Source organism: Necator americanus, chromosome II (assembly GCF_031761385.1).
Source record: "Necator americanus strain Aroian chromosome II, whole genome shotgun sequence".
NCBI lineage: Eukaryota > Metazoa > Nematoda > Chromadorea > Rhabditida > Ancylostomatidae > Necator > Necator americanus.
Window position 1 is genome coordinate 20,624,238 of NC_087372.1, and position 19,636 is coordinate 20,643,873.

A 19,636-nucleotide genomic window follows, 5' to 3' on the forward strand; every position below is an offset into this window, starting at 1 on the left:
GAACGCTAGGTACTATTGCAATAACAAACACCAATAACACCTATGTGCTGGGTCCCACCATCGTTATACTATTAATTAAAATTATCGTCACTGTGCTAAAAACTCTTGTTTCCATAACCATTCTTCTACTGAAACTGCATTGCGTCTGCGCAGGTCAGTGTTGCATCGCACCTCCTAGACATTAGTCTTGAAAAATCAAGGAAATACTCTGGGATCAATTGCGTGTATTGTGGTTTTTCTCATAACACGCTTTTGTTCAACATCCGCAGCGTGCAAGGATTTTCTACTCGTCTCCGCCCACCAAACTGCAAGCTCTACCTCCACTCGTCAACTCAAAGGGAATTCTGGACTCAACATTTTCCAGGATAAGAAGAAGAATTTAAAAACTCTAAGCAAATACGACACTTCTCGTAATGTATAGATCCTTTTTTGTTGTGTCGCCCGAGTGTTCCGATCTCGGAACATGATAATTGATAGTTTGTAATGTTTGTTGCTATACTGTCACTCTTTGCCGACCATATGGCAAGGAGGTGGTGCACTTGTAGAAAATGTTGTTTTTGTACTAGCCGGAGCAGGCCGGCAATTATTCTGCGCTCTTAACTTCATTGCTCTTCTTTTGATAAACATTACCACTGAACCACCGTTTACTGTCTTGGGTATAAAATCCCAGATTATCGTGAGCAATACCACTCACGCGCACACAATCTACTGGTCGTCCCTCTTGCGCTACCTCTCGCTGACTTCTCGCCCAGACCGTCTTCTCGTTTGCTGCTCATACGACGAATTCTTTTTGCAGCTCCCGCAGCTCTTACGATGCACTTTTTGAAACGAACAAAAAAGGAAAGTGCTTGGTGATAAAAGTTGTTCAAAATCATAGGTTAAGTAAAGTTGTTTAGGAAGTTCACTTAAGTGAAATCTTAGATACTTACTTAGATACTTAAATGGCCCGTCTTCACTGGACGTGCGGGCCCCAACATCTCTTCTACTCGTTTCGTTCCCTCGCCATTGTCATCCAAGATGTTCTCAAGTTTCGTGAGTGACGTTGACGAGGTCCTTAAGCCGTATCCAGCTGAGCTCTCAGCTGGTCCATCCATGTAGCGAACGCGTCACCCCATCTCGTTGGCGGTCTCCCTCAAGGGCGTTTAGCATCTCATGGGATCCACTCTAGCGTTCTTTTAGTCCATCTATAGTCGATTCTTCTCATAATGTGACCGGCCCATCTGTGTTTTGCTTTCGATACATAATCTGCTGGGTCGCAAAGACGGGACATTCCTCTTAATTTGGAGCTGCGAAGGCCGGCTAGGCGTTGCGTGCGCCGGTTAAACTTCAGAAGGCATCTCTCAAGGGCTCTGTGGGTAGTAAGTAGCTTCCTAGACGTGGTAGCGGTGTTTGTTTACGTCTCCGCTGCGTAACAGAGCGCTGGAAGAACTTTCGAGTCGAACAGATGGGCACGAAGATCTTTGTCCGTGAGTTGGTCCGTAGCGTCCCTGACGGCTGCGAGTGCTGCCCATGCTGCTCTCATTCTTCTATTCAGTTCTTCCTTCAAGTCGTTTTCCATGTTAATAGAATGCCCGAGGTATACGTATGACGAAGTTTCCACGATTTGGGAGCCTTCAAGTTGTACTCCTCCGTCCTCGCAGTAGGCGTTCTTCATGGAGTGTGTCTTTTTTTTGTTTATTCGCAGTCCTGTTCTCTTCCTGCTTTCAATTCGTGGAGCATCGTTTCTGCTTCATTGGTACTGCTCGAAAAGAGAACGATGTCGTCCGCAAAGCGAAGGTTCGAGAGAAATCTTCCATCAACACGTATGCCCCTTTCTTCCCAGGAAAGTGATCATTATCCATTGCAATGCAGCCGTGAACACTTTCGGCGATATAGTATCGCCTTGTGGTCCCCCCTTTCCAATGGGTATGGTGAGAGGACGGTGGAAAAGCTGTATCTTAGTCGTGCATCGATCGTAGCAATTGGCTAACATCCTCACATACGACGCGTACCCACCTTGATTGACCAGCGCTGACAGTATTGCATTCGTTTCTACGCTGTTGAAGGTTTTCTCATAGTCAACGAAGGTTAGAAAAAGGGGCAGGCGGCATTCTCGGCAAACCTCTATGACCCTCGACGCGGTCTGGATATGGTTCAAGCAGCTGAATCCCACGCGGAATCCAGCTTGTCCTTGAGGCTGGGCTCCATCCAGCGTCCTAGATATGCACGTGAGGATGATCTTGGTGAATACTTTGTAGAACACGCTCAGCAAGCATATCGGACGGTAGTTCCGAAGGTCCTCTCGGTCACCTTTCTTATGGATAAGAACGGTTCGTGAGGTCTTCTACTGGTCTTTTTTTTCTGAAGGTAGGATGTCATGTGCGTGGCTAAGATTACATGAAGCGGACGGCCCCCAGCCCGAAGAAAGTCAGCTGATATAAAATCAGGTCGGGGAGCTGTGCCAGGTTTCTCTTGATAGCGACTCGTACTTCCGAAGGTAGAATCCGTGGTGGAGCTTCACCAGTGGGGATGATCGGGCTTGACACAGGAGTTGATGAACGGAAAAAGCTCGAGTAGAGCCTCTCCGCAGTGATTTCGATCTCACGACGAGAGGACGTGCGAGTCCCGTTTTCGCTCAGCAAGGCTGCTAGAGGAATATTATATTCGCGGAGATCCCTGCGGCACTTCTTTAGACTCGTTCTTCTTTGTGCTGCTTCCAGAATCTTCTTCTGCTTGTATTTCAGAAGATCCTCCTGCAACGCTTTTCTGCAGCTAGTGTTTGCTACTAACCCCTCAATGTGCGATGCATTCGGATCAAGCCTCAAAGCCCTTCTTCTTTCCAACAATTGCTTGGTGGTCTTCGAAATTCGTTCCACGTCCAGCCGCAGTTTGTCGTGCGCAGCTTCGAGGCACGCTCAGCACGGGCTCGTAATCCTCTGAGCAGCATCTCGTAGTCTACGTTTGGGTCCTTCTCGATGTGCCAGTCACCTTGGGACAAGGAGTCCTCGAGCACGCAATCGTCGTACACGACTTCTTTTCTCTTTCGTTGCCGATAGCAGATGTCCTTTTCCATCCTGTGGCTAAGTCGTATTTTCGCACGAAGGAGACGGTGATCAGAACCGCTACAAAAGGCTAGTACTACTGAAACGTCAAGTAGACACCACCTCCGGTTGGTGAGTATGTGGTCGATCTCCGCACGAGTCGCGCCGTTGGGGGATTCCCATATCCACCGACGATGATCTTTTTTCATGAAAAGAGAGTTCCCATGAAAGAGGCGAGCGGCGGACAACAGCCCAGCGAAACGATTGCCATTTTCATTCCGGTCCCCGAGTCCAAATCTTCTAATCCTGTATTCCTCTTCTGTGGCCTTTCCTAGTTTTGCGTTGAAGTTTCCGACAAAGAATTTGTAGAAGGACTTCTTGTTGCGGATTACTTCCTCCAGCTCCTACTAAAACGCGTCCAATTCGGATTCATCAACTGCTGATGTTGGTGAGTAGCAGTTGATGATATTGATGGGTTTTTGGCGCAGAGGGCGGAGGCGAAGAATGACCAGACGAGGTGACAGGATCTCGACAAAGAATCTCGACAATAAGAATCGACAAGATGGACGACAGAGATGTGCACAACAAAACCAACACCAAAACCAGGACCTAGTGTGCAGAGTACTGAGGCAGTGCATATGAGGAGCGGCAAAAAGACTTTTCCCCAAACTAAGCAGCCATGCCACGGCGAGCTTAGCTTTCACCACAGGTCGTCGCCCAACCTATATGGATCAGGGAGCCACCTTGCGACATTTGCCAAGATGATGGTGAATCTTAGCAGTGGTTTGCTCTTAGCTAGGCTTCCGATTCCGAGAAGTCGGAATGTCGGGTGTGTCGAACTCCTTCTCAGCTTGGGAGACCCTGCAGGAGGACGAACCTCCGCTGTACATCGCAGTTCGACGCCTAGAGTCACCTCCACGCCGTTATAAGGCAGTAAACCGTTGTGGAGGCTTAAGTGAAATAGCATTTAGAAATGTGAGTGATAATTTTGTTATCATGTTTTTTTCTGAGTTGTAAGAAAGGACCCACACATTCATCTCAGAAAATACAAGGGATGCTTTGAAAAAAAAAAGTCTCAGTGTTCTGTATTATGCTATATTTCTACACTTTCTTCGCTTTATATGCATTTCTTTTTGGAAATGCTAAGTAAAACTGGCATCCTACGTCTGGAGAGGCACCACTGATGCCTCGTACACATGCATAGTACTTAAAGGTCTCTGTATCTCGCACATACAGAGGTCTCGGTTCGCCACTAATACACTCAATCTGATTGATGATTGATTTTATGCAGAGAATAGATAGAAATGAAGCTATAAAAAGGTAACGTGTAAAAAGGAGTTCAAAGAATGCACATAAAGAAATAAGGACATAAAATAGCCGTATAAATAGTCGCTATAGTTGGAAGCTGAACATTGAACTCGTTGTGACGAACATATACTTTTACGCTGGAAGTTTATATAGAATAGGGTGAAATGTGTGAAATATGGGATGCGTGAAAATATATGCGTGTTAGTTTTCTATTGAATAGAATGATCTATTTCTTCTCTTTAATTTCCGATAGTATGCGCTTAGTTTAAAGTATTCGTATGCCAGAAGTTGTTGCGTCAATTCGCTTTTCACTTCTCTCCCTTTCAAATTCGCAGTTTTCTGATGAAGGGAAATACTTGTGGGTTTGAAAGATATGGTAATCTGCACGGGCTAGATTGAGAGTTATGGGGGGTCAACTTAGCTGCGAGAAGCTGTGGAGACTGTAAACCTTTGCACAAGGAAGGTTCTATTGACTGGGCAGCGTTTATTGACAAAGTGGTTGTATTCAATTAGTCCAAAGCGTCATTGCTGTCAACCCGCGCAAAAAAAAGCTTCTAGCGGCATGAGGAGATACCCCTAGCCCATTTTGGAAGAATAGGTAGTTTCTTGGGGTGCAACGTCCTTCTATGATGTGGAGTAGAAGGTTTCTAAAATGCACTGATACTGACTCGAATACCCAGCAAAATGAACGAATTCACGAAGAGAAATATACAGATATTTCAAGGTGTGGGAAACTTTCTGCTATATCTGAGAACTGTAGTGGGCTCAAAACGACATTAAGCACGGCGCAATTGCGTACCCGGGTTCTCCCTTGGCGCTTCGGTGGTGCGTAGCGGCTAGGAGCGTGGTAAAACCCTTGCTGGCACCACCCATCTCCACAGTTTGCGACGGTCCCACCTCAGTTCTAACTGCTTCCTTCACCGCGCCGTTTCGAGTGCACACGCAAATGCACCGCAATTACACTCGTGATTCATGTCGTTTTGACCGGACTATACCTGCCCTATACGTGAGCAAACAGGATGTCGGATAGTTACAAACCTGTCTAGTTTAGTAAAGAGCAGTTCAATCTTCAACTTCACAGCTATTCGAAACTGTGATTCAGATCTTGGCTAAAATCATACCTGTATAAGAAAATTTTATATAGGATAACATAGGAATTTCTTAACATCTGTTTTTGCAGGCTACATGACAGTTAGAGCGCTTTAATGTGTTAGGAGGATAACGATGAGCGCATGACGTTTCACTTTTTTACTCGAGACCTTGTGTTCACAATAGAACTTCAGCGTACATAACGGCTAGTTGAAAAAGATATGAAACCAACCGCTAATTTCTGATCCTCCTAGAGGAAAAAGGCCACCCCCAGCAAGAATTTTTTCTGGATTCGTTGTGAGATGTCCTCCGCTTTCAACACCCCATGTTTCTGGTACTTGCTCTCCACGTCGCTTTGCGATTTCAACCTTGAAAAGGAATTTTAGTTGAATGGCAGCAAAACTGGTACTGTTTAAGTAATTAGCGCCAAAATTAAAATGGAATAATACACGGAGCTCTCCGCTACTCGTCTACCATGTCGGAGAATATGACCTGTGCTCCTTCACAAAATGAGGACATGTACAGAGTTAGATCAATATTATTCTTCGCTAAGCAACAAGCAGCAAGTTGCGTAAAAGTAGCCTCCGCAGGAATTTACTCCTTTTCGTGAGGGCGCACGATTTTTTTCTCGATGCATGTATCTTTGCTGGAGTCTGCAGATCGATGGCGCGATGGCTCTGAATACTGGTCTCAAGCCGTTTTGGCGCAGTTTCACCTTGATAGTGTAGAGTTGATTCCAGTCCTTACTTAATGATGGAGAATACCATCCAACTTCAGAAATTTTCCCAATCGTTGCCTTTTGCCGCATGAGCAATAACAAAACTCTGCGGAAGTGTTTCAGTAGCCAAAGCTTTGGGATCAATTGCTGCCTATACATCCCGTACGAACTGCGTTTCTGCTGAAATACTTTCGATACTCATATGGTTCCGCTCATGATTTGATCCTTGGATGAGATTGAAGATGAATCACTCTTTATTCAGTCTCATCAGTGACCCTAACTTTGTAACTGACAACATCCCTATCTGTATAATTTTTTTAAACCAAAAGAAGGAAAGCAAAAAAAGTCAGCCCAGTTGTTGGAAGTCGATGGATTCCGTTTGATGAAAATAGTACAATTCAGGAAATAGGAAAGAAAACAAAAAGCTTTTTTTTGAGTATTGTTGGGAAAAGAATTCAAAGGAATAAATAAACGTAGTTAATAACTATGAGTCAGCGCTGTTGTCTTCTTCGGATTCTAAAAAAACATTCTCTTTTTTTCTGATAAAATCAATATTTTATTTATTCTTCGATTGCTACAAAACAGGCCTACCGTTGAAAATTTAAACACCTGAAGTGTGCATCTTTCACCGCACCAGCACCCGTCTGTGTGAGTATATGTAGGAGGGCACACGACTGGGCAAATGAAAATAACGTACCAAAAACACTTGCCACCACCTGATCTTTCCCTTGAGCTGGATTTTGATACTTGCCGTGTTTATTCGTACACAGCGTTATGGAGATAACCTGTACACCCGTTGTTTTTCAATGTGCTCAAATCTGCAATATTTTCACTTTTCCAAATCACGTGCAAGAAATCCCAAGTGGCTCATCCTTTTGTGTGGGCTACAGACTGTATCAAATCTTTCTTTGAAGAAGTTCATAAGAAAATTTGATAATTGGTCCCAGTGCTTCCCTGCTGAGCGTTTTCTGTGCTGTTAAATGTATCGCACACCGCCATTTTCCAACGGCGGTCGATGAAATTGTTACGTTTATGTTTCATCCTATTTTTACTTTCCTGGGCAGGCGTAACAGCGTTTACGGCCTTCTATCGTTGTCGTAAAACAGAACTTCAAATCACCTATTTCAATTCTTTCAATCCTTTCAAACGACTTCCATTCAAGAATGCGATATAAACAGAAAAGAAGATATGAATCAATGACAGCTTTACAATCATTAGGATACATTCCAACATCAAACTGCGAAGGAGATGAAGTCAAAGTCTTCTTTATAGACTTAAAGAGGTTTTACAGAAAAGATCATACCTTCTACAGTGTTATCACTGGTTAGATGACCTTATGAAAACTAGAAGTAAAAGGCTACAAAGTAGCCGTTTACTAGTCTGAACGTCCGGCTAAAGCCGTACTTCAGAATTTCTGTGGTGTTCACTTCGCTCCCCTTCACTGATCAATCAAAATTAATAGTAATTTATTTATTCTCTTTCAGATTCGTGAGCGCGAGCTCTACCGATTGAATATAATCAGAACTTTCAAGACCTACCAAGGAAACACTTTTTGAAAAAATTACCTGCCGGTACACATTACCAAGGCTGAGTCCGAGATAATTGCGCCCCAAGGATATATGATCTTTGACATGAACAAATTTTTTGAAAAGTGAAATTATGGTTACATATTCGTAATCTACATGATATTGCGAGCGATTTGATATCTCTTACAGCTATAATTCCATGACAATGAAGATTTTGTAAATTTGACTAAAATGACATGTGTTAACTCCAGGAACGACCGACACTACCTGCTTAATTTTTTTTTTAATTTGCAAAAAGACTATTTGTAGTAGGATGACCTTTTTTCTTGATTTTCTACTTCAACAAAATTTTGTGTTTTTTTTTTTGCACCTTTTTGCACCCTGTTACAACTTCTGCATTTTGCGTGTTTTGCATTTCTTACTCTGATTTTTGGCAGTTCGTAAATTAGGTTTGCTATCGGTCCGCACAATACAATAGAAAGCAGTCATTGTCCTGTTTTTTTTTCTGATTTCTTCTATAGTATTTCTCAGCTTTTGGTCAGTTTTGAGCTTGCAAAGATATAGAACTTTTCGTGTGCTTTTAGAGAAAGCTTATTTTTTGCGATCTATAGGAAGTTTCTTCGAATATCAAGTGAATATGTTTTTTCAGGAGGAAGAGATCTATTGAATGGTGTTGACTTCAAAGAATTCTGTATCTTTTCCATTTTCATCACAAACTACTTGAGCTTCTGTGGAAGGTTATTGTCATCCAGGCACGCCGACCCACCAGATACTTTAGGACACACATCGAGCTACGGCTGCGTTACCGCATTGATTACCACATTTGAAAAGAACAGAATAACTATAGAGAAGAATGTTATACCTGCAGAGCGATGTTCTTCAGAACTGTCTGTCTTATTCTCTTTTTATTCACTTTACTTTTTTGGCTTCATCCGCATTCTTAGCTCTTCGAAATTGAAGTAAAATCATCAAGTCAAAGAAATAATTATGTTTAAACGAATCTTTCTACGATGACTGGAATGAAGCGAACGAATAACGAAGAAAAATAAAGAATCATTGAAACTCAAATCTAAATAGAACTACCAAAGTGTGGATTTAGAATTATGTCAATGATCGACAGCTTAGTAGGGCAGAGCCCCAATTTCATTATCAGAATCTTCAATTTCAAGGGTTTGCAAAGATTTTTTTAAAACTTCCGGGAAGAAAGCAGATCATCCCAAACAATTTCTTTTTGTAAAACAACATTCTTCTCTAAAGCTATTCTGTTCTTTTCAAATATGGTAATCAATGCGGTAACGCAGCCGTAGCTCGGTGTGTGTCCTAAGGTATCTGGTAGGTCGACGTACCTGGATGACAATAGCCTTTCACAGAGGCTGAAGTAGTTTGTGATGAAAATTGAAAAGATACAGAATTTTTGAAGTTAACACCATTCAGTAGATCACTTTCTCCTGAAAAAAAAAACATATCCACTTAATATTTGGAGAAACTTCTTGTAAATCACAAAAAATAAGCATTCTGTAAAAATACATAAAAAGCTTTATATCTTTGCAGGTTCAAACTGACCAAAGCTGAGAATTATTAGAGAAAACTTTGAAGCAAATCATAGGACAAAGATTGCTTTCTATAGTGTTGTGCCGACGGACGGCAAACCTAGTTTGTTAGCGATTTACGAACTGCTAAAAATCAGAGTAAGAAATGCAAAATACCGAAGTTGTAACTTTAGCTGCAAAAAAACACAAAATCCTGCTGAGCTAGAAAATCAAGAGGCAAGGTCATCCTACAAGAAATAGTTTTCTTGCAAATTTTGTGAGAAAATAATTTTTGAGCAGGTTGTGTCGGTCGTTCCTGGAGTTGAAACATGTCACTTTAGTCAAATTTACAAAGTCTTCGTTGTCACGGAATTATAGCTGCAAGAGATATCAAATTGTTCGCAATATCATGAAGATTACGAATATGTAACCACAATTTCACTTTTCAAAAAACTTGTACACGTCAAAGATCATATATCCTCCGGTCGCAATCATCTCGGACTCAGCCTTTTCAATGTGTACCAAGTGATTTTTTTCAAAAACTGTTTCCCTGACAGGTCTTAAAAGTTCTAATTACATTCATTAGGTAGGGCTCGCGTTAACGAGTCTATTGGTGTAAGGATGTTTTAACAGAGATCAAACTGAGGGGAGTTATGAATCGTATTCTGTCGATGAATTAGCGATCCTACTTTAGCTGTGGTGTCCTGATTTTTCCATGACTCTATCACGTAGAACACTACATTTCCTCCACTCATTCCCTGAAGTGTAGTCGCTAATGTAGCATTAATTATTATAAATTAATTGTTACAAATGAATTACATTAACTCGCATTAGTTATAATAAATAAAATTTCACAAAATTAATTTAGATGTCAACTATTAAATTAAAATAAAATAATATAATACGTATAACAATACGTAAAAAATATAGACGAACAAAAGTGAGTTTACAGCACTTACCAGGGAGAAGCTTAGCGATGCGGATTCTTTCACAAAGTGCATCCGAGACGCTGCAAGGGAAACGCTCCCGGTTCTATTGCGGCGGAAGAAGTTTGCCTTTGCATTGGTGGGAACAAAATCCGCGTATAATTCTTTATGCCTTCCGCTCGCAGCACTGACGATCTCAGCCAAGAAAAGGGTCTGAGAAGGAAGTTGCATTGCCAGCTGCAAAAAGACCGCGAAAACGAATGGACGTCAAGAGCGAAGGAGTTTGATTAGGCGTGAGAGGACAAGAATTTACGTTGCTTAGACTTATGATTTGCTAAAACAGTATAGTGGCAAAGTGAAAAGATGTCCTTCAGCCCCCAACAGTGCAAGAGGAGTGGCTGTCGGTGAAGTATAATTCTTTATGCCTTTCGCTCGCAGCACTGGCGATTTCAGCCAAGAAAAGGGTCTGAGGAGGAGTTCCAATTTGGAGAGATCACTTCAAGACCTCGCTGATCCAGCAAGTGCCATCAGTTCCTGAACTCGATCACGTTAATAGAAACGACAGATGCGGTTAACGAGGAATCACCGACTGAGTCGGAGGTTCTGGTCTGTAATCAAAAAGATGAGCAATGGAAAATCTGGTGGAGACAATGGAATTAGCGCAGAAATGCTGAAGTAACTTCATCCGTTTAAGATTCGTGAGATGGCAAAGATCATCCATTCAATATGGATAGACGAACGGATATCTTACTCGTGCAGACACGTTATCATATTCCCAATCCACAAAAAGTTATCCGTCACGGACCCTAGGAATGTGAGGTGGTGAAAATCATCCAAGACAAAGAGGATTGAAGAAAGGAGAGCTGACTCCTGTAGGCACGCTATCATAGTTCCCCTTCACAAGCAGTCATCCGCCACGGATTCTAAGACCTATCAAGTAATCGTATTCTTGCGTGCTATGAAAAAGGTTGGGAGGATCGTAGTGGACAGAGTTATAGAAGATCGCAGAGAAACAGCGCATTGGCTTCCAGCTTTGGTCGTTGAGAGAGTCAACAATCGTTCAACATTAGGAAAGTGACAGAGAAAGAGATGGGGAATAGGCGAAATGCTGTCCAAACATCACATAACGAACTTCATCGTTTGAAGGGAACTGAAAAAAGGCAAGGTGCGGTGAGAGGCTCCTCACAGTTCAACCTCTCTACCACTGACGTTATATGGAGAACACGATTTTAAAAAGTCTAAAGTCTCTGTCATATCAATCCGCTTGGAATGCGCCACCCCGTTTTTCACTGCAATTCGGAATCGTTAAGATTTACTAATTCATGTTGGCTTATACAATGACTTGCGGGAGCCAAGCGTGTTGGAGCGTGCATGAAGTCAGTGTTTTTATCCACCCATACAAATCTATTATTAATCTGTCGAATTCGGAGAGACTCTGCTTGGCTGGCACTTGAGCGGTTTCGAACCGTCGAATCTGCAGTCAGAGACCTTTAATTTCCCTTTTCAAATTTTTTTCCTTTCTCAAATCTTTTACCGAATGCGCAACACCTGCCCATATAGTCAGTTAGTGTCTGGCGATATCTTATTATTGAGATCATGGCCCCCTTCGATCGAACTCAGGTGCGCCAACAAAGCTGTTGTATTTATGGAAAGCACTGAGAAACTGTAATGTGTTGTCAACTTTGTAGCGAAATTAGCTGCTGTTAGTGAATTAGGCTTTCGTTCAACTAGGTGCAAGCAAGTGTGGGTCTCCTGAAGATATTTAGCAGAAATCAAAGTTAATGGGCAATCGATGGAATTCGTAGATAAGGTATTTTTTGGCCTGTATCCTGGAAAATAATGGAAGCTATGAAAAGGATGAGATACGGCAAAAAAGGGCTGAGGCTGCTCGTTTGCACCATATTAAGCTCCCCAACCAAACCTTAGTGGTCGTCGACCATCATACAAGAAGTTAATCTAGTGCACCGAAGGCAAGACATCAACATGTCGCACAGCCGGTCGAAATTAATCACAAAAAACACTCTTTGATTCTTCAGAGACATTATAAACAGTTCAGCAATCGTCTAGTGCACGCGTTCTAGGGATTTCTATGATTCTCAAACGAATGAAAGGATTCTGTGCTAGTTCTTGTTCAAGATCAAGAAAAGTGAACAGAATTATGTTCAACGACGACATTCGAAGATGAAGATGAGTGCAATGGGGCCAGGCGATAAGATTAGCCTGCCAACCAAGTCAGTATCTTTTCCTGTGTATCTCTCTTAAGTAGACCATTTGTGTAACTTGCCATTTACCTATTAATCTCTAGGTCTGTTTGTTGGTTGCTGATATTCCCAGCCAAAACACCTAGTGAACGCAACTTTCAAGAGTTCGAAAAAGAAAGTCAGCTTACTTTTTAACCTAGGGGAACCCATACCAATCGCTTCGCTGCCTCTCGATTGCATTCTCTAATCAAAGGTTAGTGCATGTCCTTACCAACTACAGCATTCTCAACATTGATGTACATTTCCGCCACAATTTTTGGAACAATTTAGCTTTAGCCTGTATCACAGATGTTCTGTTCAGTGACCTGAGAATTTTATTGCTTAGTATCTTCAAATACAGCTTTTTATGCTTATTTGGGGCATCATTTTAGTTACACATCTATGGCGGATATAAATAGTTAGTCAGTTCCGTGTATTATAAGAACAAAAGTAATCCTGTCACCGCTACAAGCTCTTTCCTCCATCCTTTAAAAAATGTCGCAAAATGTTTGCAGTCTCTTTGCTAGAGATGTCAGCATTACTTAACATATGATTTTACAATTAAAGTCCCTCCTACTACCACGGTTCGGTAGAAATCCCTACCTTATTAGAAAAGCTAATCATCTTATACAAGATCGTGTTTATTTTTTTTTCTGAAAAAAGAAACTGACAAACATGCTGGGATGCAGGGATAGGAAATTACAAATAAGTTAAATTACAAATAATAAATATATGAAGATGCAGCATTGTCATCACAGCCGTGAGACCATTTCTAGTGGCTCATACGAATTTTGTGCTATTTTTTTTTTGGCAGTATATATCTGGTGATAAAAAAAGCATCTCTGGTCTCACTTCGTGCGTCTTCAATCCACCTGACGATGTTGGAATTGTCTCAAATCATCTGAGATTAATTTCTTGGAAGTTTTATGTAACAGTCCGAAAGACTTATGAAAAAAAGGTGCCGGCTTGTTTACTCTCCAAAGAAACCTCCGGGTGAGCCTATTAGATTTGGACAACGCCCATCACTGTCTCCACCTGTACTGCGCCAGTGCGTCTACGGAAGACGGATAGAGTAGCGCAGACAGATAGATAAACGGTTTTCCTTTCTTTTATTCGACAACGACTGTCTTCGGGATTCTAAGAGACGCATAAGAAATTTTCTATGGGAATGAGAATCTTACAAAGTTTGAGAAAGAAAATTACATTTTTACTACGTAGCTATTAATCAATTTGTTAGACATCAAATTTCCACGGTGAAAAAAGTTGGAGGAAATAAATGTAACACGTGACGGCTTCACTAGCGATGTAGTTTTAGTATAAAAGTTCTTTTTGGTTTAGTTGACATAAGATAGCATCGCTAGATCACCTCCTTTTCAGAACCTTTGTCAATTGAGTAGAAATAGGGATTCGAATAAAAGTTAGTCTTTCTTTTAAGAAATCAATTGTTTGCAAATGCATGATAAACGATAGCTGTAAACTACGACTAATAACTAATCTTAAAGCTGTACAATTTGTTGAGTAATCTTTCTATGATAGCAAGTAAATGTGAACACGTCTACACGTATATAAATTATTAGCAACTATTAACAGTGATTTAGTGCCTGGTTTCGATGGATTTATCGATTGCCGACCTTAGCGGATTGGAAATATCGACGGTAAATTGAACGAGAGTACGTCGATGTTAGGATAGCGCAGTGATGTTTTCACGCGAGGAGAATAAGGTCAGGAGTTTACGATGACCATATCCGCACAGTGATGGGTCTTTCCACGGCGAGAGACCGCGAAAGGAAAGAAGATGTCTCCGCCAACCTCTGCACGAATCAATCGCACTTTGGTATCGACTCGCATCCAGTTCGAATCGTTAATCCGCTCTACATTCTTGAGGGTAGTACCCGCCTCCGCCTAATCCGCTTATACATTGCGTCTTGTTGGATCTCTTGTGTTTATACTATGCAGTCCAAATACAAGCTACCTACACTTTACTCCTTCCTTGCAAAGAAGTGAATCTTACGCCGAGAACTCAGCATGAAGACTTATCGTTGCTAAGAATAGGCGGAAGTTCCAACAATAAAAAAAATCGAGGATATTTGTTGAACATATCCCTATCTAGATCTTGTTCTACAGTTTTGATGACTAAAGAGACTACTTTACCTCCTTGGTATGTTCTCGGACTGTTCCTATATTCAAACTGTTCTATTAGGAGATCACCAGGTAAAATCTGGCGACTAAAACCCTGCTACTGATTTACGAACGTGAGCACACATATCTGCTTGAGATCATATCAAGATTACTTAATATACATTGGAGTTTATAGATTAGCCAGTATGAGCGTCCGGCCGAAGCCGTACTTCTGACTACTTCTGGCGCTCGCTCCTCTAGCCTTCATTGATTAATAAAAGTTAAAAGTAGAGGCATTTTCTGCGAAATTGAATTTGATTTTTTTAAAACAACTTATTGTTGTTGTTCAATTCTTTGCTGTTTTCTCTAGAAACTTAGGCGCTGGTGAAAAATTTCATAGTTTTTTTTTTCTAAACTCGTCAGTTCTACATCTGAAAAACATTCAAACTTGATTTTGCGCCTATATTCCTTCGATAACTCCACAGTTTAAAACACTCCAAAGTAGGTCTTTCTCCTTCTTTTTCTCAATAATTAGCACAGAAAGAAACAACACTAACACTAATACCAACAGATAATGACGCGAACGTGATCATTGTGCTGATAAAGATAAGGTGCAGTGCCAGATCACGTAAACTATAAGCTACTATTCAAGCAGCCATTTGCATTCCAGTTTCTGGAGAAGGGATGTTACCAACCTGAGCCTAACGTGCGGGAAAATAGATGTGCGAACGAAAGTGCAGATGTGAAACGCAACACACACAGTTGTCACGGCAATGAGATGGTTCACCACGTCTCATTTCTTGCCAAATCAGTTTCGAATTATTGCGCAGTGCTGTTGTGCTGCCCCGCACAGTTCGACACCGTTGGACCCGTCCCACCCACTTCACCGCTTTACTACGCCAGCGCACCAATTCGACGCCGAGGGGAGCCGTGTCACCCATCTCTACCGCTTAGCGACGCCGACGCCTTCCTCACGGTGGTGGACCCCTTCCACCCCATTTTTTCCCCTTTTTTGGTGACCGTACACAAAAATTCAACATACCCATCTACCTCAGCGTAGGTGCCAAGAAAAGTTTTGAGATAATTTCCTCTGAGAAGGCCTGAACTTAATTCTGAAGAATGCAATCAATAAGGACTGTTCATTTTTAGTATTTCATGGGATTGAGTAATTCAGGAATGTCAACGCTTTCTCGTTGTTATCAGCGGACTAAGATCTTACCTATCTTAGATCCTTTCGTTTCAAAGCAAAAAATCCCCATAAACTGCTCGTCCGAACGATCAGTTTGACATTGGTGTTAATCACTGATTGACGTTAGTATACATGCCTATATCCGCACAAGTTATCCAAAAGAAATCCTGTTGTGTACAGGCCAAATCGTTAACTTGCTTCTTTGTTTCGTTTCTCACCGATATACCAAATGCCACTCGAAGGACCACATTTGTTCGGCTACACATTATTAGTTCAATTTGTTTGCATTCCATTTATCAGCAGGTAAGAACAACTACTTTGAAGACTCACAATCTTTGGATCGATATCTTTAAACACTTGCAGGTTTTTGGATGCGATAGTGGGGAAGTCTTCAGAAAAGCTTAAACTTTCAATGGCGTTCACTGGAGAGGAGTTGAATTTCGGAGGCGGAAAAGTTGAAAACAACAACGAGTAGGTGTTTGAATAACAGAAAGATGGGAACGCCTTCACACATATAGTTCCCGGCATATACATAGTGAATCTGTAAGTTAGCGAAGTGCAGCATCCTAATAATTACCTAACTCTGAACAAGGTATCTCACAGTGATATTTATGTGAATCATTGAACATTCTCGAGCAAACCACGTGTGCAGTAATGTAGTAATGCACTTAGCACACATAACATCTATATGAGCAGAGGAGATCAACTTCCGCCGGGGCTTTTGTTGACGACTTTATAGGGATAAGGCTAATCGAAATTTTCTTGCGACCTTTGTTCAAACAATTACTGTCAATAACTTTAGAAGAACAAACAATTGGTCTTTAAAATATGAATAACAGTTAATTAATTTCGTTAACTAAGATCGATGTATATTCCAGTCATTGGCTGAATTGAATTTAAAGTGGGTTCCAAAGTGGATTTACGCATTCGGAACCTGTTCGCTGCAACATTAAAAACACACATATTTTTGAGACATTTAAATTGATAGTTATTTGAATGCCATGTGGTTGCTCCGTTATTTGTTGTTATCAGCGCTTAGATTACACAAATTCAACTTAATCCTTGTATTTTCAGTGTTGCTGTTGGTATTAGGGATCAGGCCGATTAGAAAAATTGTGTATTTGAAATAGGGACCCTACATTTCATAGCGACAACCAGCTAATCAGGAACGAAAACCAGCTAACCAGGAATTTTCTACAGTTGTTATTAGCGAAGACTCATTCACGTTAGCGCACCATTGGTGGCATACAGTTGTTTACAGGCATCAGCTTCAAACAACTCCCTTTACATCCATTTTTAGAATATCTGTCATCTACATACTACACCTCTATCGCATCTCCATTCTGGATGTGACAGAGATGTTATTCTCTCTAGCTATAATTTTTTTCCAAATTTTGTAGGTTCATGGTTTTTTAACTACCATCATTTTGTTAAGTACATTATACTTCAATAAGAATTGTTTTAGAAACATGGAAATGAATGTCAAACAGAAGTAAATGTCCGCTATGCACTGAAGTAACGAAATTATTGCTGGCAGTTATTTCTTGTGAACAACAATACATTAAATATCTAACTACAAGAACATGATGCGCCTTCATTTCCAACTCATTCATTTTTCCTTTTGACGGGATCCAAAACATTTGAACAGCGATGCATTGCAGCAGCACTGAGCTGGTGACGATGTACCTTCATAATCCCGTCCACTTCTGTTGGTTGATGGTTCTGGATCAAAAAATAGGGCTTGGAGAGGCGTATATGGCTGGCGACTGGTCTGCAGAACCAAATCCAAAGGAGTTTCTCAAGCTGCTTATTCGTGCAAGAAGTATGTCCACCATTTGGCAACTTTCTCCAAAGGAACGTACTAATAAAACAAGCATAATGTAGTTTCGACTAACTTTGTTTCTGGTCAAAAATTACCAAATGCAGTCGTTGCTCAGAAATGACCTGTTCAACCTCAAATCTTTAATTTGCAGAAGCCTAGGAGGATGATTTTTAGAGAATAATTAGACGAAAAAAATTTGAGTTGGTCATATTTAATTAGATTAGCTTTCTGGTGAATCTGATAGAGACAGTCGATCAAGATGTGGACTTCGTACGGTTTGTAATCGATGTTGCATTCGTTCCCTACCTATGAGGGGACAATTCCAAGATATAAAATATAACCTCCACAGCGTACACCTTTGCCCCAAAGAAATAGCGCACACATCTATTCCAAAGATCAGTGCGATAAGATCAGAGAAGGGTGGGTTTTTTGAGGTACCGTCAGCCGTTTGGCTTTGCTAGATTTTGCCATTAATCTTCACATCGTTTTCATCCCTTCCACGTTAATGTGCTGAATCTAGTCAACATACGCGTCTCAAATTTATTGCTTGTATTCGTGTTAAAGGAATGTCATTTACAGAATAAAGAAAAGTAACTAAAAGAGAGGTAGTTAACTGTGTAGACGATCGGTTATGTACTAAAGCACTTGCTCAGTATCCTGTAAATCCTATATCTATTTTCCTTCCTCTTGTGCTTAATTTGAAAGATTCCAGAGCAGCACAAAGGCGAGAGAAGCAGGAAGCAGCCCCTTCTGAAGAGCTTGAGCAATTTGATTTTCGAATGGATGCTGAGTCTAGTTCGTCGTCTGGTGAACACATACAGATACATTCAACATCGATTCAGGGATAACACTCTCAAACAAAGTGCCAAGAACATTAAAGGTTGGCAGTTTCATCTGCTGCTTGATAAAGTGAAAGACCAAACTTAAGCACGATTACGTAATTCATCTTCTTCGGAGAACTCTAGACGAACATCCAAACACACTCTTTTTCATGTTTCGCTCAAAAACTAGAAGAAAAAAGTGATTCAATCGTGTTCACATCATTTAGAAGTGTTCAATTTTACCTTCTATCTAGAATGGAAACGAGAACGTCACAGTCAATGTCCAAAACAATTGTGTTAGTAAGAGTGGGGGAATTCACCGTTTCCGTCAATTACGACAAAGAGAGAAACTAGCTGAACTACAATACCTCTTCCTTCCCTTAATTAGGCGCTCTTCGACTTCAATTTAAAACTGAGCACAACATTTGAAGTTGTTGTTGTCAAAAATATGAATTGACACATATCATCCAACCTGTTCATTTTTAGAATAACGTCTTATAGACTTTGTAAAACATTAGAGAACTGTGGTAGGTACACACTTCAAAAACACTGAATAACTGCCTTGATGAGAGGAGTGACTTTTTTTAAGCCAAAAGGTCCCTGATAACAAATCTTGTAGGAACTACCAAGTCCAGGTTTTCATGAATCTGATGAAATATAGAAGATTGAAAGAAGGGCCTTTATAACAATGTTTTCAGATCACTACGACCTTGGAAACGACATGTTCCGCATGTTCCTCGACCCTTCGATGACGTATTCGTGTGCCCTTTTCCCAGGTGCGAAAACAAACCTACACTCAGAATATATTTCAAAAAACAAAATATATATATATATAGCTTTAGCTGTGGTATATATATATATATATATATATATATATATATATATATATATATATATATACCACAGCTAAAGCCGGGCTGAGTAACAGTTTGAGCGTACGGACTTCAGACTATCTGTGGTGTTTCCTTTTCTCGCTGATCAACGAAAATTAATATTAGTGCCGTTTTCTATGAAATTAGACTCGTGTATCTCCAACAATCTTTCTTAATTTTTTATATTATAACTAAAAGCGAAAGATTTCACAGTCTTCTTTCTAAACGCTTCAGTTCTACATTTGGAGAACATTCGAACTTCAGCTTCAAACACTCCATACCAGTGTATTCTAGACAAAGTTTAAAAGTATCATGCGAAATATGGGTTTTTCCTCCTGTTTTCCCCAAACAGTTATCAAAGAAGGATGTTTTAGCATAAAATGACGTGAAAGACATTTTCCTATCGATAAAGATAACGTTCCACGTCAGATCACATAAACATCTCGCTACTATTTAAG

The 19,636-nt window shown here is 40.8% G+C and overlaps 3 protein-coding genes across 5 annotated transcripts in view; 1 reads left to right on the forward strand and 2 right to left on the reverse strand.

Annotated features, from left to right (window-relative positions):
• RB195_018725 (uncharacterized protein) overlaps window positions 1-19,636 on the reverse strand; it is a gene marked incomplete at both ends in the record, with an annotated part of 52,940 nt that overhangs the window by 16,181 nt on the left and 17,123 nt on the right. The window contains 4 exons of one of the 2 annotated variants that reach the window (XM_064186287.1): window positions 2,373-2,732; window positions 2,968-3,101; window positions 5,650-5,785; window positions 6,133-6,225. In XM_064186287.1, coding sequence (XP_064042173.1) covers window positions 2,373-2,732; window positions 2,968-3,101; window positions 5,650-5,785; window positions 6,133-6,225 — 723 coding nt within the window. Of the gene's footprint in view, window positions 1-2,372; window positions 2,733-2,967; window positions 3,102-5,649; window positions 5,786-6,132; window positions 6,226-19,636 lie in introns of those variants that run through there. The other variant, XM_064186289.1, reaches the window with a different exon arrangement.
• Window positions 1,394-1,654, reverse strand: RB195_018728 (uncharacterized protein; the record flags this gene model as incomplete). The annotated part of the gene is made up of 1 exon (XM_064186293.1): window positions 1,394-1,654. The coding sequence occupies one exon, from the start codon at window positions 1,652-1,654 to the stop codon at window positions 1,394-1,396; it is 261 nt and encodes an 86-aa protein (XP_064042172.1).
• The window catches only part of RB195_018729 (uncharacterized protein), a gene marked incomplete at both ends in the record, with an annotated part of 11,517 nt that continues 7,773 nt past the window's right edge, over window positions 15,893-19,636 (forward strand). The window contains 5 exons of one of the 2 annotated variants that reach the window (XM_064186294.1): window positions 15,893-15,966; window positions 16,027-16,134; window positions 17,325-17,485; window positions 18,198-18,365; window positions 19,005-19,082. In XM_064186294.1, the coding sequence (XP_064042174.1) occupies window positions 15,893-15,966; window positions 16,027-16,134; window positions 17,325-17,485; window positions 18,198-18,365; window positions 19,005-19,082 (589 nt within the window). The remainder of the gene's footprint in view (window positions 15,967-16,026; window positions 16,135-17,324; window positions 17,486-18,197; window positions 18,366-19,004; window positions 19,083-19,636) is intronic. The other variant, XM_064186295.1, reaches the window with a different exon arrangement.